The sequence below is a fragment of the Urocitellus parryii genome, chromosome 2 (genome assembly GCF_045843805.1).
Source record: "Urocitellus parryii isolate mUroPar1 chromosome 2, mUroPar1.hap1, whole genome shotgun sequence".
Taxonomy (NCBI): domain Eukaryota; kingdom Metazoa; phylum Chordata; class Mammalia; order Rodentia; family Sciuridae; genus Urocitellus; species Urocitellus parryii.
In genome coordinates, this window is record NC_135532.1 from 225,331,589 (window position 1) to 225,353,117 (window position 21,529).

The window sequence follows — 21,529 nt, forward strand, 5'->3', positions numbered from 1 at the left end:
TCCCTTTGAAGCTGACCGTAATATCCACTTTCAGGGAACTGTTCTAGCGACTAAATGCAGGAGTGTACACAAAGAGGTCAATGCCAAGTCAAAAGGACCTGCTCCACCATCGCGGCCTGGCCCGGGCCAGAAGCACCTGCTCTGTCCCAGTCCTTCCACAGAGAAAGGCCACTTCTCCTGCACGCACCGGAGGCCTTGGCTCCTTCCATCGCCCCAGGGGTCTTTGCAACTGTAGCCAGTTCCTCCACAGCTCGCTCCAGCGCAGCCCGGAAGCGCCGCCTTCCAGCCAGCAGGCGGCAGCACTGCGCACGCGCGCGGGAGAGGCGGCGCTTCCGGGAGGCAGGCGCGGAACCCGGTGGATGCGGGGCGCGTTTCTGACCGGCGGCTAGCGCCACTGGACGGCTTCCGGGAGGCTCTTCCGTGTGTGCGGCGGCCCGGGCAAGATGGGCAAAGTGAGGGGGCTGCGAGCCCGTGTGCACCAGGCCGCAGTGCGGCCCAAGGGGGAGGCTGCGCCCGGCCCCGCGCCCCCCGTCCCGCACCCGGAGGTGACCCTGCCGCCCGCCTCGGCCGGCGTCGCGGGGGCAAAGGTGAGGCGGCCCAGGAGGGTCCCGGACGGGCGCCGCGCGTGCGGGGCTCCGGGGAGCGCGGCCGCCGCCTCGGGCGGGCCCCGGCGTTGCCAGGCCCGTCCGCATCTCCCCCTCCGGGGAGTGGGCTCTCCAGGAGGCGACCCAAAGGCCCTGTCCCCGGGCTCTCTGTGGGGTTGAGGTTCACGTGTGGACCTGGGAGCGCCTTTTCTGAGATCTTAGGTGCGGTCCCTGGGAGGGTGTGGGCTCCGGGACAGGTCAGTGCCAGGAGGGGAGGAGAAGGTCCGCGGAGCCTGGCCCCGGAGCTTCAGCAGCTGAGTGAGACCCTGTCTCAGAATTTAAAAGAAAAGAGGTCTGCGGACGAGGCTGGGTTGTGAGCATCCCTAGCTCCAGCCCTCCGGACCAAGATGTCAAAAACATGTCATGAGCGGCCGAGCGGCAGGACTGTTCTAACCCTGAACCGCACCGTCCTACGTGACCCTTACTGGAGACGTTTGAGGCCCCTCAGTCACCCCGCCGCCCGCCTGCGTCTTTCTCCAGATGCGCCTGCTCATACATGTGAAGTAGTACTGTAATGTACTGTGTGGCTTCTTTCTTTTTTGGGGCGAGTGGTTTACTGGGGCTTGAACCCAGGGGAACTCCACCACGGAGCCACACCACCAGCCCTATTTTTCGTATTTTTATTTAGAGCCAGGGTCTCATTGAGTTGCTTAGCGCCTCGTTTTTCCTGAGGCCATGTACCTCCTTTCATTTACGTGTTCCTGAGGTTCATCCTTGAAGCATTCTTTTGGTAGTGTGAATTTCTTTATTCTTTTTAGGACTAATAATATTCCACGTACAGGCATCCCAGACATGCTGCACTTTGTCCATTAGCAAGTTTATGCTGTTCTGGTTTCCAGTTTTTAGCTGCTGTGAATTACACTCCTGTGAACACTCATGTACAGATATTTCTGTGGACCTATGGAGGGGAATTGCAGGGTCATATAGTAACTTTAGCTCTTTCAAAAAATTGCCAGATTGTTTACTTCAGTGGTTGCCCCATTTCGTGTCCCCACTGGCTGTCCCCATGTCCTTAACCCTTGGTATCTTCACTGTTAGAAACTTGCTGTGTGTGAAGTGGTCTCTTGTCATCATTTGATTTGGATTTCTCCAAGGGCTAATGGTGATGAAGTTTTCATGAATTTGTTGGCTATTTGTGGAACTTTGGAGAAGCATCTGTTTATAGTCTTTTACCTGATTTTAATTTGGATTGTTTGTCCTTTAGTTGTTGAGTTATAAGAAGAATTCATTGTATGTTTTGGGTAATATATCCCTATTAGATAAGTTTGCACATTTTCTTTTCCAATTCTCTGTTTGTTTGTTTGTTTTTTCCCCTTTGTTGAGTCTATTCTTGGAAGCACAAAAGTTTCTAGTTTTCACAGAAGTTCAGAGGCTTTATTCTTTGTTGCTTCTGCTTTTGTCTCAGATATCTAAGAAACTTGCTTTAGCCAAGACACAGATTCACATCTATGACTTTATAATTTATATTTCAACTGTTAAACATTTTAGGTCTTTGGTCTAATTTAATTTCATGTGTGGTGTGAGGTTGGGTCCATGGAATGTCATTGCTAATTGTTTTCTTATTCTCCTTTTTGGATTATTCATGTGTAGAAATAGAGTTGAATTTTGCATATTGCTTTTGTATCTTGGAACCTTACTGAACTTGTTTATAATTTTTGTGGATTACTAAGGAATTTCTCTGTACAAATTGTTCTCATCTATAAGAAGGTAGTTTTACTTTTTCCTTTCCAATACAGATGCCTTTTATTTCTTTTACTTAATTGCTCTGGCTGAAACTCCAGGACATGCTTGTTCCTGATCTGTGATGTTCTCTGTTTCCATGGATGTTCTTAGTGGTTGATCTAAGGCTTACAACATAGAAACATGCTTCCGGTTTATACTGATTTCAGTGGCATGGTCTTTCCTCTGGTGGCTCTGTTCCTTCCACCCTCGTTATGGTATCATTGTGGAAGGTGTGTCTGTGAGTGTCACAAGCCTAACTGTGAGTTACTGAATCACCCTTTGTATTTACATGCCTGCCTTCCAGTGCTCCTGGTGTTGTGGGTTTGAATTACTGTTACCATTTGCTTTCACCTTCAGAAACTTCTTAGCACTTCTTTTTTTGGGAAGGTGGGGGTACTGGGGGTTGAACTCAGGGGCACCCAACCACTGAGCCACATCCCTCCTATTTTGTATTTTATTTAGAGACAGTCTCACTGAGTTGCTTAGAGCTTTAGTTGTTTGCAGAGGCTGGCTTTGAACTCACAATCCTCCTGCCTCAGCCTCCCCAGCCACTGGGATTACAGGTGTGCACACCGTGCCCGGCCTTCTTAGCACTTCTTACAAGGAACAGATTCTCTGAGCCATGGTTGATCTAGGGATGTCTTCATTTTGCTTGTGTTTCTGAAGGATAGTTTTTCTGGACAGGTTCTTGGTTGACATTTTAATCTTTTAGCACTGGAATGTGTGGTTCCAGGCTTCCTGGCCTCTGTTGTTTCTGACGAGGAGTTTGCTGTTAGAATTATGGGGTTTCTTTGTATAAGATGTGTCTTTTTTCTTTTATTGTTTTCCATATTTTTATTTGCCTTTGTCTTTGCCTTTAAGCTTTTTGATTGTGATGTGTCTTGGTGTATCTCTTTGCATTGTTCTCTTTGGAGTTCATTTATCCTATTTGGTGTTCATTGAAGTTAATTCTTTCCAAAGTCCAGTTCGGCAGGCTTTCAGTCTGTCTGTCTGTCTGGCTTTCTTTCTTGACAGTACTGGGGATTGAACCCAGGGATGCTTTACCACTGAGCTACACTGTCAGCCCTTTTATTTTTTATCTTGTGACAGTGTCTCGCTGAGTTGCCCAGGATAGGCTTGAACTTGCATTCTGCTGCTCAGCTTCAGAGTCTCTGGATTACAGGGGTGCACCCCTGCTTCTGTTTTCCACCCTTATTTGGTTGAATATTTTTTCTGCCTGTCTCATCTCTCCTTCGAGGACTTGAGTCATATCTATGTTGATGTACATGGTGGTGTTTCACGCAGTTTCTGGGGCTTGGATCATGCTTTTCTGTATTGGGTGTATCATTTTTTTGTGTATCATTTTGATGACGTCTGCTTGGTCATTTTGCTTGTTGTTCTGACTCTGAACACGGGGAGCTCTATCTGTTCTCCCTGTCCATGTGCAGCCTCTGATATTTTTTCTGTTTTTGTATTTTGGCCAGGCCCTTGGGCTTAGTGTAAGCCCCCAGGTGTCAGAGATTCTTCTTCAGCCCTCTTGGCCTGCTGAGGTTTTGCCCTGGGCCCTGCATCTATGGCTTGGAGATTGCTGTCACGGCTCAGGATGTTTACATTTTTGACCCTCCTGTGGCCAAGGACTGGTGGCCTGGGAATTCCCTCTGCTGATTGCCAGGAGGGTGTAGCCTAGGTGTGCACGAAGCCTCTGGTGGCCTGGTGGCCAGGAATGCTCATCCTGGTAGCTGCTCTGGGTCAGCAGGTGCTCTCTCAGAGGCTGTGCTCCAGTCCCTCTGCCATTGGGCCCCTGCTTTCTAGTGCCCCTGTCTGCTGTGACTGCAGCCTGGACCCTCTCTTGGCTGTGTCCAGAGGGCTCTTGGCGTCCCTGTCCCTGGCCTCTGTTAAACCTTGGCCCCCTCTGTTTAGCTGGTGCTGCTGATCTCTGGGAGCCCAGAGGCCCTCTCCTCATCCTACCAAGGTCTCTTTCCCTTCTTATGGTCTGCCTCTTCCTGACAGGGTCTCTGATGGGGCTTGAGGAGTAGGGCAGGAACAACATGAGTGTCTCTCAGGTGACACCCTGTCTCCTAGAGGGAAGTAGAAGGTGTTTTCTAGTCTCTCTTGGGCCTGCTGGTGAATTGGGCTGGGGCTGATCAGGACTGAGCAGCCTGCTTGGTGTGGAGCTTCTGTTCCAGGGTGGCCAGGGTGGGAGCCTGGTTCTCTGGCCTGCCCTGCCTGGGCAGCATGGGACCAGAGGAGGTGGGGGAGGGCACACTGGCACCTGCCCCTCCTTCCCACCGAGGTCCCAGCCCTAGATCCTGGGTCGTTTCTGTGAGGTGAGGGTGGAGAGGGTTTGGCCAGAGGCCCTGTGAGGGGACAGTTTCCTGTGCTGAGATGGTTGCTGTGGGGAGTCTCTCTCACCCTACTGGCCTGTCCAGGCCACATCTCCCCTGTGGCTCTGGCTTTCCTCCTGTGCTAGCCAGGCCTGTGAGATTCTAGCAGCAGGTCAAATCCTGCTGGACACAAGATTAACCTCAGGGAGAAGGAAGTGACGCACATGAGTGAGTTGAGCAGGAAGCGGGAACATGACATGTGACGGCAGAGTGGGCCATGGAGCCTGGAAGTGTTTCTGAAAATGTTAGACACTGAGCCCAGTGAGAGGGAGGAGCGGTTACGACAGCACAGGGCACTGGGAGACTGAGGTGGGCGGGTCACTTGAGCCCAGGAGGCCACCTGTGCCACACAGACCTAGTCTCAAAAACAGCAGAAAGCAAAAAAAAAAAAAAGGCATATTTGGAGGAAAAAGCAACAAATAGAGCTTGGATATATGAAGAATGCAGTCATTGAACTTTAATGTGGAGTAGAGAGGGAAGCAGGATTTTTAATTTCTACATTGATACTATTTACCTGTCCTTGAACAGCCAGACAGTATAATATGTGTTAATCTCTGCAGCTGTGCAGTGATGAGATACAAAGTGGCACTTTAGGAAAGTGTCCCAGTATGGGTACAGACCTGGGCATATGGTGATCCAGAGGGCACCCACCAGGCCCTTCCCCTCCCAGGGGCCTCTCCCTCTTGGGCAGCCCTCTGACCTCTCCTCCTCCCTTGCCGACTTCCTCCGACCCTTGGGAGAAGCGCAGGTAGCTGTGGTCCTGCCCTGCCCCTGCTTGGCGCTGGCTGTTCTGTCTGTCTCTGCCAGGTGGGGAGGCAACATTGACCTTAGGGCTTTTTGGGTGGGGCAATGTAAGACACAGGGACAGGAGAAAAGCATTCTGATTTGCTTAGAGCTTACACATGACATGGGAGCGCTGGTAAGGAAATAAAGATCCACAGGCAGAACCTAAGTGCTGTGTGCGTGTGCGCGCGCCTATGTGCTGGGGTTGAGCTCAAGGCCTGCCAGATATTAAGCACACGTGCTCTGCCATCCAGCTGCACCTCCAGTGCTTCTCCCCAGTGCTGCTGCCCTTGGTTGGCCAGAGGCAGTTGTGAGAAGTGACTAGATCATGTGGGAGGCTGAAGGAAGCCGAGAACTGTTTCCACAGGCTCTGTCTGTACAGAGCTCCAACCTCAGCTTCCCATCCCTGATGGTACAGCACCGGGCCCACATTTTCTGTTTGGGTTTCATCTCTTCTTCCACCTGCCATCATCTTCAGTGCCCTTAGCTTCTGCAAGAGGGGAATCCTCCCTGGGGGTCATGGTGTGTCCCTGTAGAGGTCATGGAGCTTGGGCCTTGAAGGAGCCAGGTGGAATGGATCCCTCCCCCTTCAGCGTGCTGGAAGTGACTTGAAGGGCAGAATCTCCTGTGAAGTAGGAGTGTGGTAGAAAGCCCGTGAGGGGCTGGAGGGAGCTGGCTCCTTGGTGAGGCTTTGCCCCCTGAGGTTGCCCCTTGCAGTATAGTCGGGAGGTGTAGCAGGAGCAGAGACTACCTGTGGATGGAGGCAAAGTGGTGGCCGGGCACAGCCTGCTCTGGGGACAGGTACACCCAGGTCCTCCCTGACAGAGAAGAGTGGGGACATGTTTCCCTCTCAAACCATGGAGCCAGCCTGATGTCTTCTTTCTTTTTGGGGGACTAGGACTGGGCGTTCATCCACACTGACATCTTTGCCAAGACCCAGATAGACCCCAGTGCTTTGGTGCAGAGTCTGGAGCTGGACCAGAGGAGCCTCGCCTCCCTCAGGAAAGGTGCGTGGCTGCCCCGGGAAGTGCAGGAGGGAGGGAGGGATCTGGGTGCCCTGTAGGTTACCCATGGTACCTGTACTATTGAAAGATTTGTCTGAAAATGTTAAAGTAGAACAGTGATGGGAAGCACACATGGCCATTACCACCTGCAGCAGACAGGTATGGAATTATCTTGAAGCGGTGCCAGACTCCATAGCATTTCATTCCTAAGCTCTTTAGAGTCTATTCTTAAGGGCTCTTTTTTTTTTTTAGAATTTTTAACATTTATTTTTTTTTTAGTTTTCGGCGGACACAACATCTTTGTATGTGGTGCTGAGGATCGAACCCGGGCCGCACGCATGCCAGGCGAGCGCGCTACCGCTTGAGCCACATCCCCAGCCCATTAAGGGCTCCTAAAAGAAGATAAACTTAGGTAAATAGGCAGTAGTTCCTCAATATTGCACACATACTGACTACCGCTTCCTGACCGTCTCACGCAAATTCCTTGTGCAAGTCAGGTGCTGGCGTGGGCTGCACATTGCCTCCCGCCATCTCTACTGTTTCTCTTGGCTGTTTTCATCATGTGGCAGCAGGCTGTTTTTATTGTCACATACCCCCTATTTTGGATTTTGCTAATTGCATTCTCCTGGTGTCTTTTGTTTCTGACCAAGCAGCCTTTTTAGCCCAAGCTTCTGTTTTGAGCTGTGGCTTGCAGGGTGGAGAGTGGCCTTGCCTGATGGTGCACATTTGGGAGGTGAGGCACTAGGCCTGGGTCTACCCACTACCACGTGTTCTGGAGAGAAGCTTCTTAGATGCCTAAGTGGTGTTCTCTGCCCTGGGACAGCAGAGCCCTGAGACCGGCAGTGGATGTGACTGGAACACAGCCCCTCTGGGCAGGGTTGTTTGCCCTGGTCTTTTTTTTAACCCTCCCGTTGTGCACTTTAATCTTCAGAGTTTAGGTAGCTGTCATTTTTGTTTTCTACTCTGACAGTCATTTTTTAAAATATTTTGTTAGTTATTGGTGGACCTTTGTTTATTTTAATGTCTTGCTGAGAATTGAACCCAGTGTCTCACATGTGCTAGCCAAGTGCTCTACCACTGAGCCCCAGCCCCTGACAGTCATTCTTTGTGGTCTCCCAGCACTCCATGGAATTTGTACATAATTTTCTTACCTCTTTGCCGGGTTTCTGTTCTCGCGACTAAAATGCTCAGGGGTCACTCCAGTTAAACTGGGCTAACTGGGCTGCACGAAATAACCACACAAGAGACACAAATACCTTTTTCTTTGGGGTCGCTGTGACGGCCTCTCTGACCTTAAGGGTCCGCAGAAAGAGAGAGAGCGGAAGCACGCGCTGACCCCTTTTATTGAGGAGAAGCTATTCAGATGAGGCAAGGGGTCAGTTTCAGGGGGCTGAGTCTATCTTCATGATGTCCACTGTTGGCAGGTTGACTGACACCTGGGTAGGCCACACCCAAGGGCACAGTAAGAGAAGGGGACACACACAAGGCACTTCCATGGAAGATTCTATCCTAAACAGGGCAAGGGGTTATATTACAAAGGAACAGGTGAGCGTAGCTCGACCCATGGGGCTGTAGCAAGACACACCCATGCACGAGACACGGACCCTCGCACCCAAAAAGGGTGGGGAAAGCTCTGCCACATTCCTGCGACTGAGTGCCTCAGCACCCAGCCGGGGAGTGTGACTCAGTCACATGTAAGGTTGGTCTCCTGTACCTCTTGCTGGGTAAGTACACACACAGCTCCTGGGATTTTTCCTGTGAGTTTTTGAGGTCTGCATCTATTGCTTGTGGGCAGCTCTTGTAAGCTGTAACTGCACCTCAGGTGGGGTTGCATGTCAGTCGATCTCCAGGGGTCTCACCTGTCTTGCTTTGGGTCTTTAGGATTGCTTGGGGACAGGTGTTTGAGTCTCCTGCTGTCCTTTCTGTCTTGGCTTCCTCCTGTTACAGAATCTTAGGGCACATTTCCTGGAGTGGACGGCAGCTGTTGGCTTTGCTTCTGGGCTGCATCCTGTCCCCGTGGTTCCCTGACTATGTTGCTAACCCACTGCTGCGGGAGTTCTGGTGGGAGCTGCCCTGTGCCCCGGCCTGCAGTGTGAGCCAGGACTGCCTGAGGTTGGAGCCTAGGAGCTACGGTTGCTTCCATGACCTGTGTGTTCACTCATTCTCTCAAGGTTTGTCTGTGTTTGGGGCCACTTTGGTCAGTTTCCTTAGATTTGAATGAGTGCTTTATGTATTGTAGAGGCTAGCTCTTCATAGTTTTATGCAGTTAACTTTTTGAGTGTTTAAATTTGCTGCAGAGAGCTGGCCACCTTGGCGGCCTGGTGGATTCTCTCCAGCAGCATTTCCGGCCAGGTTTCTTTCCAGTCCCTTCCCTGTGTGTTGCTGCACTATTTAAAACAACCCCTTCCCAACTGTGAAACAGGCTTTGTTGTATGTCAGGTGGATGTGAAGTTCACTTCCATTCGGACCCCTCTGCGTATTCAGCCTCGGTTCTCTTATGCAGAGAGATGGTCTTCTCATTTCTGTGCCGGGTGCTCTGAGATCCACTGGGCTCTGGAATTCCTGCCCCTGAGGTGTGTCCCTCTCGAGCTATCCTACACATGGGGGTGCACCTGCCCAACATGGTGTCCCTGGTCCTGCCAGAAAGGTCCATGGGGCGTAGGAGGGCCACTGGGCAGGAGAGAAATGCCTCTATTTACAGCATGTTCTCTGTGGCTCTGCAGCACCCTCCTGGGTGGACAGTAAGGCTTGTGGTTGAGTGTGAGGGAAATGTAGCCCTGAGCTCCCTAGATTCACTGGGCTCAGGCTGACCAAGCTCCACTGAGTTCTGGTCATCCATGACAAGTGCGGGGCTCTCCACCATCTGTGGTTTTCAGGTCCTTGGCTGCTGACGAATACCCCGCTGGTCTGAACCATCTCAGTGAGTTCAGGACACCTGACTTGAAGAGGCCTGAGTGCCCACCTGCTGAGAGGATGGCTCTGTGCAGGCACCAGCATCACCAGGCACCCTTAGCATGCATAGCACCAGTCCTGCCTCAGGGCTCCCAACCTTGTTTTTCATACTCTTCAGGGACCCTGAGGCTGGGATTCTTGTCAGAGCCCCTCCCACCTCCCAGTCTCCTGGACAGATCCTGAGCCCCATGGAGTCCTCTGGTTTTGTCTGAACTATGCACAACTGGGTCCTCCTGGTTCCCTGGTAGAGAGGTCCTTGCAGCCACCAAGGCTCATTACGTACCTAGGAAGTAGCAGCCCTGCACTGGCAGAGAGGGGGTGTGGGAATTTGCATTCACTTGGGGTCACCTTGTCTTTCATACTGAATTGAGGTGTTTCAGACAGTTCTAGGTCGCCATAGCTGAGACAGGTGGCATCGGCTTCCTAAGCCTGGAAGACAGCAACCACAAATGTCACTTTCCAGGAGCAAACCCAGAGAGGTACTGCCTTACTTTTCTAAGGACATCAGGGTGCAAAAGAGGCCCCCCGGGGGCTGGGGATGTGGCTCAAGCGGTAGCGCGCTCGCCTGGCATGCGTGCGGCCCGGGTTCGATCCTCAGCACCACATACCAACAAAGATGTTGTGTGCGCCGAGAACTAAAAAATAAATATTAAAAATTCTCTCTCTCTCTCTCCTCTCTCACTCTCTCTTGAAAAAAAAAAAAAGAGGCCCCCCTTTTATAAAAACGTTTTTTTTTTTTCTTAGTTGTTGATGAAGCTTTATTTTATTTATATGCAGTGCTAAGAATCCAGTCCTCACACATGCTAGGCAAGTACTCTACCACTGAGCCACAACCCCAGCCCCAGAAAGGAGCCCTTTCTACACCTATGACAGCCCTGGGGTGGGACTACAGGAACCCTTGAGCATGTCAGAGAGTGTCAGAGCAGTGACTGTGTTTTGGCATGGGATAGAGCCTTGGGTATGGTTGAGGGGCTCAGGGCTCTGCTCCCCTCCAGCCAGTGGCTTTGGCTAGACACCTGATGATTCTTCCCTCTGTTGGGCTTCTCCTCTATTGGAGATGGTCATGGCATTTACCTCTTAAGTTCTGCTGATTATTGAGGCTAAGATGAGTTTATTGTTGTGAAGTGGTCCTTGGCATTGGCAAGCGGGCGGTGATCCTGTTCTGTGGATGTGACTGCCCAATGGGGTCAGGCCTAACTGTTGCTCACAAGTCCTGTGATCAAGGGCACTGTCCACCCTCGGTCCTGTGGTCCATAAGGTGGTGACAGACCTGCCTCATAGCTGTTGGGGTTACCTGTGTATCCAGAAAGGCCTAGACACGGTCGGCAAATGCTGGTTCCCTGCTCCTCTGGGGAGGACCCAGGGAGGAAGACGACCAGGCCAGGTGGTTCCGGAGGAATCTGTGAATCCTTATGCTCACCTGAACTGTGTACTCACTGTGGACAGGTCACAAAAGCCTGTGGGTCCCGGAGCTTTGCTGCCACTACACCCTTGCCTGGCAGTGACCTCCTTCAACCCTATCTGGTCTTCCCTGTCCTCTGCCTAGCTCCTGTGGCTCAGCTGGTTCCCCCGTTTCCTCCATGGCAGAAGTGCTTTCGAGGGCTAGCCGACAGCCAGCCAGCCAAAGCCTTGGAGGTCATGCTGCACAGCATCCTTTGGAGAGTGCATGTATATAATGCCTTCAGTAAGGGCCAGGCGCTGCGTTCTCACAAACTCTGCTGGTGTGGTCTGTGTCTGTGGCTCCCTTAGCCCATTCAACGTGGGCGGCTGAACTAAGGTCACTCATGTGAATTTGGGGTGACAAAGTAAAACAGACATGAATTACCTTTACACAAGCTTCAGGATGGCTTTCCCTGGCTCTTGGCCTCAAGATCCCCAAAAGGGAGAGCAAGAAAAAGTCACTAGAGGTTGACGAGAGAGAGACAGGGGCACATTCAGAAGTGAGCTTTTATTTGGGGGGGACACTATTCTTAGAAAAAGGGCAGAAGGGGTAAGATTACAAGGGAGCAGGTGAGTGTAACTCGACCCTAGTGGGTATGCCTATACCTGAAGCCACGCCTTGCTATCTGAGCTGGGACAAGGCCTCAGTCACTAGCGGAGCCCCCTGCATCAAGACTGGAAGGTGTTTGTTCAGAGGGGCTTCCCACACTGTAGCCCACCCTTGAGGGTTACAAGGGCTGGAGTCCTAGACTGGTATCCTGGTGTGGGGAGTGGGGCTCTGCATTCCTGAGGTCCTGATTCCTACCCGGGTGTCTGGGAGGATTCGGGAGAAGTTGCCCCTGATTGCAGGGCCACCCAGCCCAGCCACACTGGTTCTTGGGGGATCCTGAGATGCCTTTCAGGGCCTTTATCCAGTGCAGCTCATCTCCTGGGGATTGCCTCTGGCTGGCTACAACTGGGCCCCAGGGCTCTGGTGCATGCCCTCCCTCTTCTACCCTGGGCCGTGTAGGTGACTGTTGGACCTAACAGCATTCTGACGGAAGGTGGCAGGCCTAACTCTTCCTCTGTCCTGCAGGCCAGCTTGGTGGCTGGAGTGTGAGAGTGCTGGCCCCACAGGGTGAGTCCTACAGACCTTCAAGTAGGCAGTCCCCATGGGTGTAGAGGGGCCCTTTTTCTTGGCTGAGGTATCCAGAGGCCTTGGGGTCCCTGGGGCAATAGGCTGTGCCTCTCCTTACCACGTGTCTCCCTCTTTCTCAGCCCCCCTTCCATTTTTGGTGTTCATCATCTCACATCATCAAACGGTCAGGGCCTGGTCCCAGCAGGTATGGGTATTCACGGCTGCCTACTCCCTTGGCTGAGCCGTGTGGGTGCAGGTTGTGCGCAGGACTGCATCCCTGGCTTGGCCACCATTTAGTGCCCTGCCGGGCTGCCTGCATTAGCACAGCACTTTCCCCACATGCCGTCCTTGCCTGGGTGCAGTCAGAGATGGCAGAATCCTGTGCACCTCTGTCTGGCACGGCTGGAGGAGGGAGGATGGCGACTGCCATGGGCTCCTCACTGCCTGCCAGGCTGCGCCTGCTCCCCGGAAGGTGGCTGGCCTGACTCCTGCGGGAGCATGACTGCTGGCGTCTTAGTGTTTCTGCTGGAACCTTGGGGGCCAGCCAGCCTGGGATCCCTTTCTGCCCCTCAGCTTCCCTCTGCGCCCGGGCAGTCAGCCTCTTACAGGCAGGGGCTCTGTGCTGCCTGCGGGGATCTGCTGGGCTCTGCAGCCAGCAATGTGTGGCTCCTCCTTGCGGGGAGGGTGTGGGTGTGAGCTGAGGCTGACCCAGAGCATACCCCCTCAGTCAGCCTCCACCCCTAAGGACCCCCGCCCCCTACCAGAGTAGCCTGGGTCTTTGGGCCAGGGCCTGTACTGGAAGAGGCTTCGCCTTGGACCATGTGTGAAGTGGCTTCTCTCTGAGAGGGGGTGGAGGGGCTGTGGCGGGTCTAGGGAGTCCCTGCCTCCTGTGCCCCTCCCTCAGTCAGCCTGTGCACCACACTCCAGCCTATCAGATGGCCGTGGTGCTCTTGTCTGCTGACTTTGGGCAGGAAGCTCATCTCCAAGCAGAAGGCAGGATGTGTGAGCATCCCCCTGCCCTGTGGATGTGATCTTGAGTCTCCTGTGAGGCTGTGGTCCCTCCTCTGTGAGGTGCTCTGTCCAGCAGAGGGCAGCAAAGCTGTTTCCTTTTAGAGCAGCCTAGCTGAAGGGCAGTCCTGGGTGGAGACATGCAGGGACCTCCGGTCTGGACAGTTAGCTCCTCACGCTGCCTGGAACCTGGGGAGGTTTGGAGGGTTATCTTAGGCATTGTTTTAAGAGACAGCTGTGATGGCAGGGCTGTGGCAGAAGCCTCCCTGTGAGAAGCTCCTTGTCGAGACACTGGGCCTGGCAGGGTGCCCGACTAGCTCAGGGAATGTTTCTGTGTGGCCCTTGCTGTGGCATTCCTTAGGTCTGCTGTCACAGTTGCACAGGGCAGTGCCAGAGTGTTCATCTTGGCCCCAATGTGATTAGGAGCCAGTGTGGAGCCAGCTGGCTGGGCTCTGTCCTGCCCACCACTTCCTTCCCGGCAGTCTGAGCTTTCTTTGGCCATTTGTCATCCTCATGGTGCCGAGGGACCTTGTGACCTCTGCTGTAGGGACCAGCCCAGGCAGGTGACAAGGCAAGGTTGTGCCTGTGATGCTCATGACCCCCATACTCCCTGTCCTGCACATGGTGGTGACTGTCACCTGCTCCAGACAGCACAGTGGACTAGAGCTGCCTGCTGGGCTTAAAGGCCTTATGAACAGTTTTGAGCATGCAGCAGTAGGAGGACATGCCGAGGGGCTGGTTGGGCTCACCCCCTCCTGAGCCACCTCAGTGCTCCCTGTGCTCCGCAGCTTGTGAAGGGATCGTGTGGGATGTCCACCTGGGCACAGAGGGGACTCCTACCTTGCTGATGGTGGTGAAAGCCTCGACTGTGAAGGCCAGGGTTTGCAGCAGCGGCCTCTCCAGCAAGGGAGGCAGGAGGGACTAGAGAATGCTGGCTGTCTGGCTCTGGGAGCCAGAGGGGTCTCAGAGGAGGCGGGACAGCTGGCATGCCCCTTCAGCCTGTCCCGCTCCAGATGTGGAGCCAGCCCTGGGGTCACTCTGCTCAGTGCTCCTCATGCTGTACCGTGGCAGAGACGTGGCCACTAGAGTCCTGATTCCTCTAGAGTCCTGATTCCTCTGAAAATTACTCGCGTAGAAGATGACGTTCAGCGGTGAGGAAACAGCACTTGCAATATCAGGAAGTCGATGCCTGGTCTCATCTGACGTGGCCTCTGGACTGGGCCCTGTCTCTGGCCTGCTTACCGGCCTGTTCAGAGCTGTGGCGCCCTGCCCTTTCAGGAGGCAGCCAGTGCCTAGCCTGGGACCCTGACTAAGCTTTGTCCCACGGGCTCTCTGGCCACAGGGAAGGAGAGGTGTCTGGTTAGAGCTACCTTCTATGGGCGAGATGTTAGTCATTTCTGGAACTTTCTGTCAGGGACAAGGGCCTGACCTGGCGGTTCTTCATGACGAGCTCAGAGACTGCATCCTCCTTTCTTTGTGGCTCTGTCTCCAGCTGATTCATAGTTGTGCTCCTGAGGGAATGGATGCTGTCTTGAATGGTGGCCCTCTGGTTGGGGCGGCTGCAGCTGTTGGAAGTCCTCAGCACGTCCCTGCTGGGGTGGAGCTTGGCTGGCAGGGTGCACAGAGCCCGCCGCTGGGTGGCTGGGCCAATGGCTGGCCTGTTGCTGATGAATGCAGATTACTGCCTCTGGGTCCAGTGGATGCAGTCCTGAGCCTGCTGGGCTCTGCCCTTGACCTGTCAGCTTCCCTCTTGTGTCTTTACCATGGGTATTTTCCAAACCCCTCATGCAGGTGCCCATGCAGGACCAGTGAGGCTGGTTGTCCTGGGTGTGCTGCAGGTTGTCCTCTGAGCCCAACCCTCCCAGACAGCAGTACAGAGGGACGCTGTGTGCATGCCTGGCTGTGGGCTTCCCTGCATGTGGCTGGTTGCCAGGCAGCTGTGGGCCAGGCACCTCAAGCCGCGTGGCGTTAGAGCAGGTTGGTGTGGGTGTGCGGTTCCTCCCCATGCTGGGTTCTGCAGACGTGCTGGTTCCAGGCTGTGCTGCTGTGTGGTGCATGGCAGGCAGGTCTTCAGGGATGTCCTGAGGAACTCCTTGGGCTGGACTCCTGTTGTGGGAAGCACCGTGGATTTCACCTGTGTTCTCTGTACGCCTGACCAGCAAGTAGACCACAGCACAGGGCCTGGCACCGTCCCCATGGGCCTAGCTGCAGGGAGTCTGTGTTCTGAGCAGAAGAATGAATGAAGTAGTAGTTGGGCTGATGCTCCCCCAGAAAGACGGGTAGTTGAAGCAGATGCAGAGGCGGCCCCAGAACTGCTGTGACAAGGCTGACCTGCGCTGCTTGAGGTCAGTGCTGCTGGCCACAGTGAGGTGACGAGGGCACTTCCTGTTCCAATGCCTTATTTCCTCTCCTTGCGCAGGTCAGTGTGGCTGGCGGGCTGCCCTTTGCCTCAGCGGCTGTGTGCACTTAGCTTAAGGGTACTAGTGTCTGGTTTACCTAATTCCAGTAATCTGTAGGTCTTGGGTTTTCTTCATACACAGCGATGTCATATATGTGAATGATGACAGTTTTATTTCTTTCCTTTTCTCTCTCTTTTTTCCTCCTTTTGTGGTATAGGGGGTTGAACCCTGGGGGCATCATTTTATCACTGAACTTTATCCCTAGTCCTTTTTATTTTGAGACAGGACTTGATAAATTGCCTAGGCTGGCCTCAAACTTGCCATCCTGCTGCCTCAGCCTCTCTGGTGGCTGGGATTACAGACGTGTGCCACTATGACTGGCTCAGCTCTTCCCATTTATATCCCTTTATGTGTTTTTCCTGCCGTGCTGACCTGACTGGTAGTGGAGTGAAGGCTCCAGCTCACTGCTGGCATGCTGCTGGGGAGTCCTGGGCTCCTTCCATGCATGCCTGTGGGTCACAGAAGTCTCTTCTGTGCCCACTGAGACCGTGGGGTATCGAGTCCTCATTTGTCTTTTGCATCAGCTCTGTGATCTTGTATCCCATCGTAGACTGCAGAAAGAGGTGGAAGGGCACCTGGGGCTTGCTCATCTTCTCCATGGCCGCCCTTCGGTCTGGGCAGATGTGGAGCCCTCACCCGGCAGCATGGAGGCTGATGTTGGCTGTGGATCAGGGCTACCTAAGATGGCGCTTTGGAAAGCTCTGCATGTCAGCCAGTCTTGTCCACCATGGAAGCTTGTCTGTGGTTCTGACGGCCCACCTGGGCTCCTGAGGGAAGGTGCTTGTGGGATGAGCCCTTTGCCTCATCTCAGACCCAGGAGAAGGTGATGGGGACAGAGTGGGCAGAGGTGGGAGAGAGGGCCAGCATGGGAAGCAGGACAGGAGTGGGGCTGCCCATGTGGACTACTGTCCAAGGCCTCCCAGCTCTGGGAACTGCATGGGTCTCTGTTGTGAGTCAGTCAGGGTTTGGAGTCCCCCCTTGACCTGCAGCATGGTTCAGGCACCCGAGAGCTCTTCCTGGGAGAGGTTTCTTACCAACAGAAAGGGGGCTTTGAGCCAGGAAACCTGGTACTGATGGAGCCCCGTGGTTAACAATCTTGCCAGGTTTCTTCCAGGGCATTATCTCTGATTTTGGTAGTTTGTCCTCGGTGTTTAAAAATGCCTTTGGGTTTTTCTTTATTTAGTTACAGAGGTACAGAGAAGACGAGGAAGCAGAAAGACAAGGTGCAGCTCAGAGGCACCCCTGTTCCTCTGGTGCTGGGCTTGTCCTGAAGCACTGCCTCCTGGTAATGTCCTGGGAAGTGGCTTTGAACTCTTGATCCTCCTGCCTGTCCCACAGCGTTCCTCTTGGAGGTGCAGAGGTTCTGTTGGTTGTGCGATGTGATTGTCAACGTGGGATTGTCTTTGTGTGCACATCTTTGTGAACAGAAGCTTACACGTATTTGGAGGTACAACCATGGTGGGGTTTTGCTGAGTTGAACGTTTAGGACATTGGATGTTGCCACGTGGGCTTTTGGAAATGCTGCCCTTAGGAGTCCTGGTCACAGTGCCCCTCTAGTACATGCCTGTTGGGTCCAGACCTGGGCCCTGCTAGGATGGAGAGAGGACAGTGGTTTCTATCTTACAAGATGCGCAGTTCTTTTTTTTTGGTGTAGGGGGGTACCAGGAATTGAACTCGGGCACTCTACCACTGAGCCACTTCCCCTGCTCTTTTTGTATTTCATTTAGAGATAGGATCTCACTCCGTTGCTTACCTCCTCACTTTTGCTGAGGCTGGCTCTGAACTCATGATCCTCCTGCCTCAGCCTCAGAGCCGCTGGGATTATAGTCGTGCACCACTGCTCCCGGCAAGAGGTGCAGTTGTGTTTTTTTGTTTTGTTTTTCTGGTTTTTTTTTTTTTTTTTTTTTTTGAGTTGTTGATAGACCTTTATTTTATTTATATTTAGTGCTGAGACTTGAACCCAGTGCCTCACAAATGCCAGGCAAGTGTGCTACCACTGGGCCACAGGCGCAGCCCAAGATGTGCAGTTCCTTATGACGGGTTCCACAGGCCAGTGTCCCTCGGTTGCTGCCTGATTTTTGTTTTTGTTTTGTTTTTAACATTTACTTTACAGTTGTAATTGGATACAATGCCTTTATTTTACTGTGGTGCTAAGGACCTACCACTGAGCCAAAACCCCAGCCCCAGCTGCTGCCCGTTTGTGCCTTTTTCCTGCCCCCATGTAGGCTTTTAGTATGTAGTAAGAAAGGGTCCTGTTTTATTTTCTGCAGATGATATCCCCCCACTAGTAGTTCCTTTTGAATTTGTTTGTGTAATTTTTATTTTTTTACCTTGTGAAGATTTTAAATTCCTTTATGGTAAGATTTGTTTTGTTTTGTATGCATGTGTGTTGTAACTCTTCTGTTGTTGTTTTAACTTTTTTTTTTGGCGACATGTTCTCTGTATTGCTCAGATCAGACTTGTACCTGTGATCCTCCTGCCTCAGCCTCTCCAGTAGTGGGAGTCACAGGGTGGCCACCACACTGGCTTTTGTCGTGCTTTTAAGTCATCTCTCCTATCCATGTGCACCTTCCATCAGGCCTGTCCTGGTGTCCAGAGTGAGGCTGTGGCCCCACCCTTTCATTGTGCTGAAATGTCCCCAGGCCTGTGTGAGATGGGGAGCGCAGACTGACACTGTTGCAGACAAGTCCGGTGCACAGATTTTCCTGGTAGCTCTGTAGAGTGGGGGGATCACAGGAGCCGGCTGTGCTCCGTGCAGCTGAGCAATGTGGCGTGGTGTGGCTCCTTGGAGCAGCTGCTGTTCACAAGGGGGTTCAGGGGTGTTGCCTCCAGGAGGACTGCTAGCAGCATCTCACCTTCACTCTTCCTGTTGAGGGTCCTCAGAGCCACCTGTCCTCTCTGGGCTGGGAGCTCTTGGCCATGCCACGGGGACTGCCTGCCAAGTGGGCTCTGGTGACCAAGGCCATGGCAGGGAGCTGTGGTGTGACAGCAGAGTTGTTTACAGCCACTTGCAGAGGCAGGGCCATGGTGGGTGTTTCTAGGATCAAGGTCAGGGAGGCTATTTCAAGAACCACCCTCCCCTAGTGCTGTCATCAGCTGGAGCCCTCTGGAGGCGGGGGTCTGGAAACCCCAGTGACTTTGGACAGTCATGGCCTTGGCCGCCCAGCTGCCTTCTTGAGCCATGCCCCCTCTTCAGGTGGGCCCCTGTCAACTGCCTTCTGGGCCCTCATGAGGCTTCAGAGAGGAGTTGTGGTGTGCCGTGTGGCCCAGGCCTGGTGTCCTGTGAGGAGAGTTCAGTCTGTGCCCGCTCTGACTCATCTCCGCTGTGCATCTGTGTGGTCACCAGGAGGCGCTGGTGTGCTGAATTTCAGCCCAGGTTAGACACTGGCACAGACTGCAGACAGTGCCTGCTCTAAGCAAGGCTCGTCCTCCTTAACCTTCTTGGCTAGTCAGCAGCAGTCATCATTAATAGCCCCAGAGTTTCTGTTGCGGGGTGATCCATCAATTCTCCCCAACATTTCCCCTACACTGAGACTGGTCCTGGGCTTGGGCAGCATTGGGCAGTCCTAGCTGATCCCTGCCAGGTGCTAGACATCTTGGGCTGTTGCGAGATGATCCTCCCAGGGAGGGGCATGGAGGTCATTTTAGAGCCATTGAGGGAATGACTGGCCCCTCACTGGCTAGGGTTCCGCAGGGTTTGGTTTAATGGAGATGTTATGATTCGGATGTTAAATGTCCCCCAAAGCTCATACATAAAGGCTTGGTCCCCAGCTGATGGTGCTGTTGGGAGCTGGTAGAGACTAGAGGAGGTGGACCTGATGGGAAGAAGCCAATCACTGGGGGCGTGCCCTTGAAGGGATGTTGGAGACCTCCTCCTCTCCCCCCCTTTTAATATTTTTTCAGTTGTAGATGGACACAATATCTTTATGTTATTTATTTCTATGTGGTGCTGAGGATCGAACCCAGTGCCCACACATAGGAGGCAAGTGCTCCACCACTGAGCTCCAGCTTCAGCCCAGCTTCCTCCTCTCATCCTTCCTGCTGCCACGAGGTGACAGCTGTGCTCCAGCACACACATGCTGCCGTGATGTTCCACTTGCCGTAGGCCCAAAGTGAAGGGCACGGATCATGACTAGAGCCTCTGAATCTGTGAGCCAAAATATGTCTTTCCTCCTTTAAGCCATTTATTTCAAATATTTTGTCTTGGCAGAATGGACAGCTGACACACACTGGGAACTTGGCTTCTCTGGCATGGTGTGGAGTGGACTGAGCAGCCAGAAGGACCTGGTGGAGCTCTGGGCCTCTGTGCAGAGGTGGCCTGGCATAGCATGCAGGGTGCAGGCAATGAGGCTGGGCTCCCAGCACTCGGTTGACTGCTCATGCTGGCTTGATTCGCTACAGTTCTGGGGCGTTTTGCTCGTCCTTGAGAATAAGCTGTGTTGGGTCGGATGGTGCTTCAGATTCGGCCAGGTCTGCCTGGACTCTTGGCACTGCCCCGAGTTCTGATTCTCTAGTAAAGAAGCTCAGGCTGGGATGATGTGCCCCTCGAGGCTGTCACCTTGTCCCTCTTCAGAAGTGTTGCTGGTCATGGATGTGGTCAGGACAGGGCCTACACCCCAGCTTCTGCTTCTGCTGCAGTTGCTCCACAGAGTGGCCTGTGCTTGGCAGCAGCCACTAATCAGTTTGCTTGTTTCGTGTGCCTTGTTCAGAGCTCAGACATCAAATAGCCCAGCTGACGTCACACAAGGCCCCTTGTCTTCATGGTGGGGTGTACACGCCTGCCCTATTGCTGAGCGGGCCTGGGCCTGGCTTTGTGCCCATAGGGTTGTCAAGAGTTGCAACCTTATAAACCTTGTTGGGGGGGGGGTTCAGTCTGCCAGGTGACTATGGGCCTGTCCAAAGGCCAAGGAGGTGGGGGCAGATGTCGGCCCACAAACCAGTCTGCAGCCTACAGAGTCTGCAGCCCCCAGGGCTGCTGCAGTGGCCCTGAGCAGCCTCTGCAGTCAGCATTCCATACCCCAGCTCTGCGGGAATGGCCTGTTTGGGTCCTGTTTCCTGGGTACCATGGAGATGCATGTTTGGGAGCTCCCAGGGGCCAGGCTAGAGGGGCCCTCGCCAGGATTCCTGACCTGGCCTGCTCCAGCTTCCTTCATTTCAGCATGACATAGGCAGGTTACTGTCTGGGTCAGTTTCCACTGGTCTTAGATTCTTCTTTTTTCTTTTGAAGTAATTTCAGAATTACAGAAAAGTTGCAGGGATCACTAGAGAGAATCCATTCCTGCTGTGGTTGGGGTGCACCACCACTGGGCAGTCCGCTTGGGCTGCCGTCCTCCTCTCTCCGGCACTGTCCTTGCTGGGCCAGTCCTGTTTTCCTCTCAGCCCTCCGTGCCCTCCATGCCCTGAGCCCCACAGCATCCCTGACACCCGACCTTCAGGATCTATTATCACCTTACTTGTGATTTGATGCTATGCCCAGCCACGTGGATACCTCACCCTCCCTCCCTCCTTGGCCACTGGCATGTGCACAGGTCTGCCACCCCACTCCTGTACCTGCTGCAGTGCTGGGGTGCTGTGCACTAGGAGGTTGTCCCACCAGCCAGAGGAGCAGCTGTGAGGAGCCCTGGGCCCCACTGCTTGCCCTTCACCTCACCATTCCTGTCCCTGCCCGCCTTCCACCTGGGCTGAGGTGTGCACAGTTCTAGCCTCTCCCTTCAGATAGGCAGTGAGAGGGCAGGGGTGAGCGAGAAGGAGAGCAAGCTGGCTCCAGGTACATCTGGAAGCAAGGACACAGACTATCCAACTCTGGCTCGTAGCTCTGGAGAGGGCCTGAGTCCCCTAGGAGTCAGGGCATGGAGCTCGTGCCTGTTCCTGAAGTGATGTCTGACGTAGCTTGATGGAACTTGCTTCTGTATTGTTTGTCCTTAGACACCGTGAGTTCTTTGTTGTGCTGGCCAGGAAAATCTGCATGCATCAGAAGTCAGGAGACAGAGTCTCCTACAGACGTGTTCTGGGGAGCGTGGGCCTGAGGCTGCAACCA

At 53.5% G+C, this 21,529-nt stretch overlaps 1 protein-coding gene across 2 annotated transcripts in view; it reads left to right on the top strand.

Annotated features, from left to right (window-relative positions):
- The first annotated feature begins 378 nt into the window (after window positions 1–378).
- Slx9 (SLX9 ribosome biogenesis factor) overlaps window positions 379–21,529 on the top strand; it is a 40,130-nt gene continuing 18,979 nt past the window's right edge. For both annotated transcript variants that reach the window (XM_026380219.2, XM_026380220.2), the window contains exons 1-2: window positions 379–587; window positions 6,411–6,519. In XM_026380219.2, coding sequence (XP_026236004.1) covers window positions 444–587; window positions 6,411–6,519 — 253 coding nt within the window. In that variant the 5' untranslated portion in view covers window positions 379–443. The remainder of the gene's footprint in view (window positions 588–6,410; window positions 6,520–21,529) is intronic.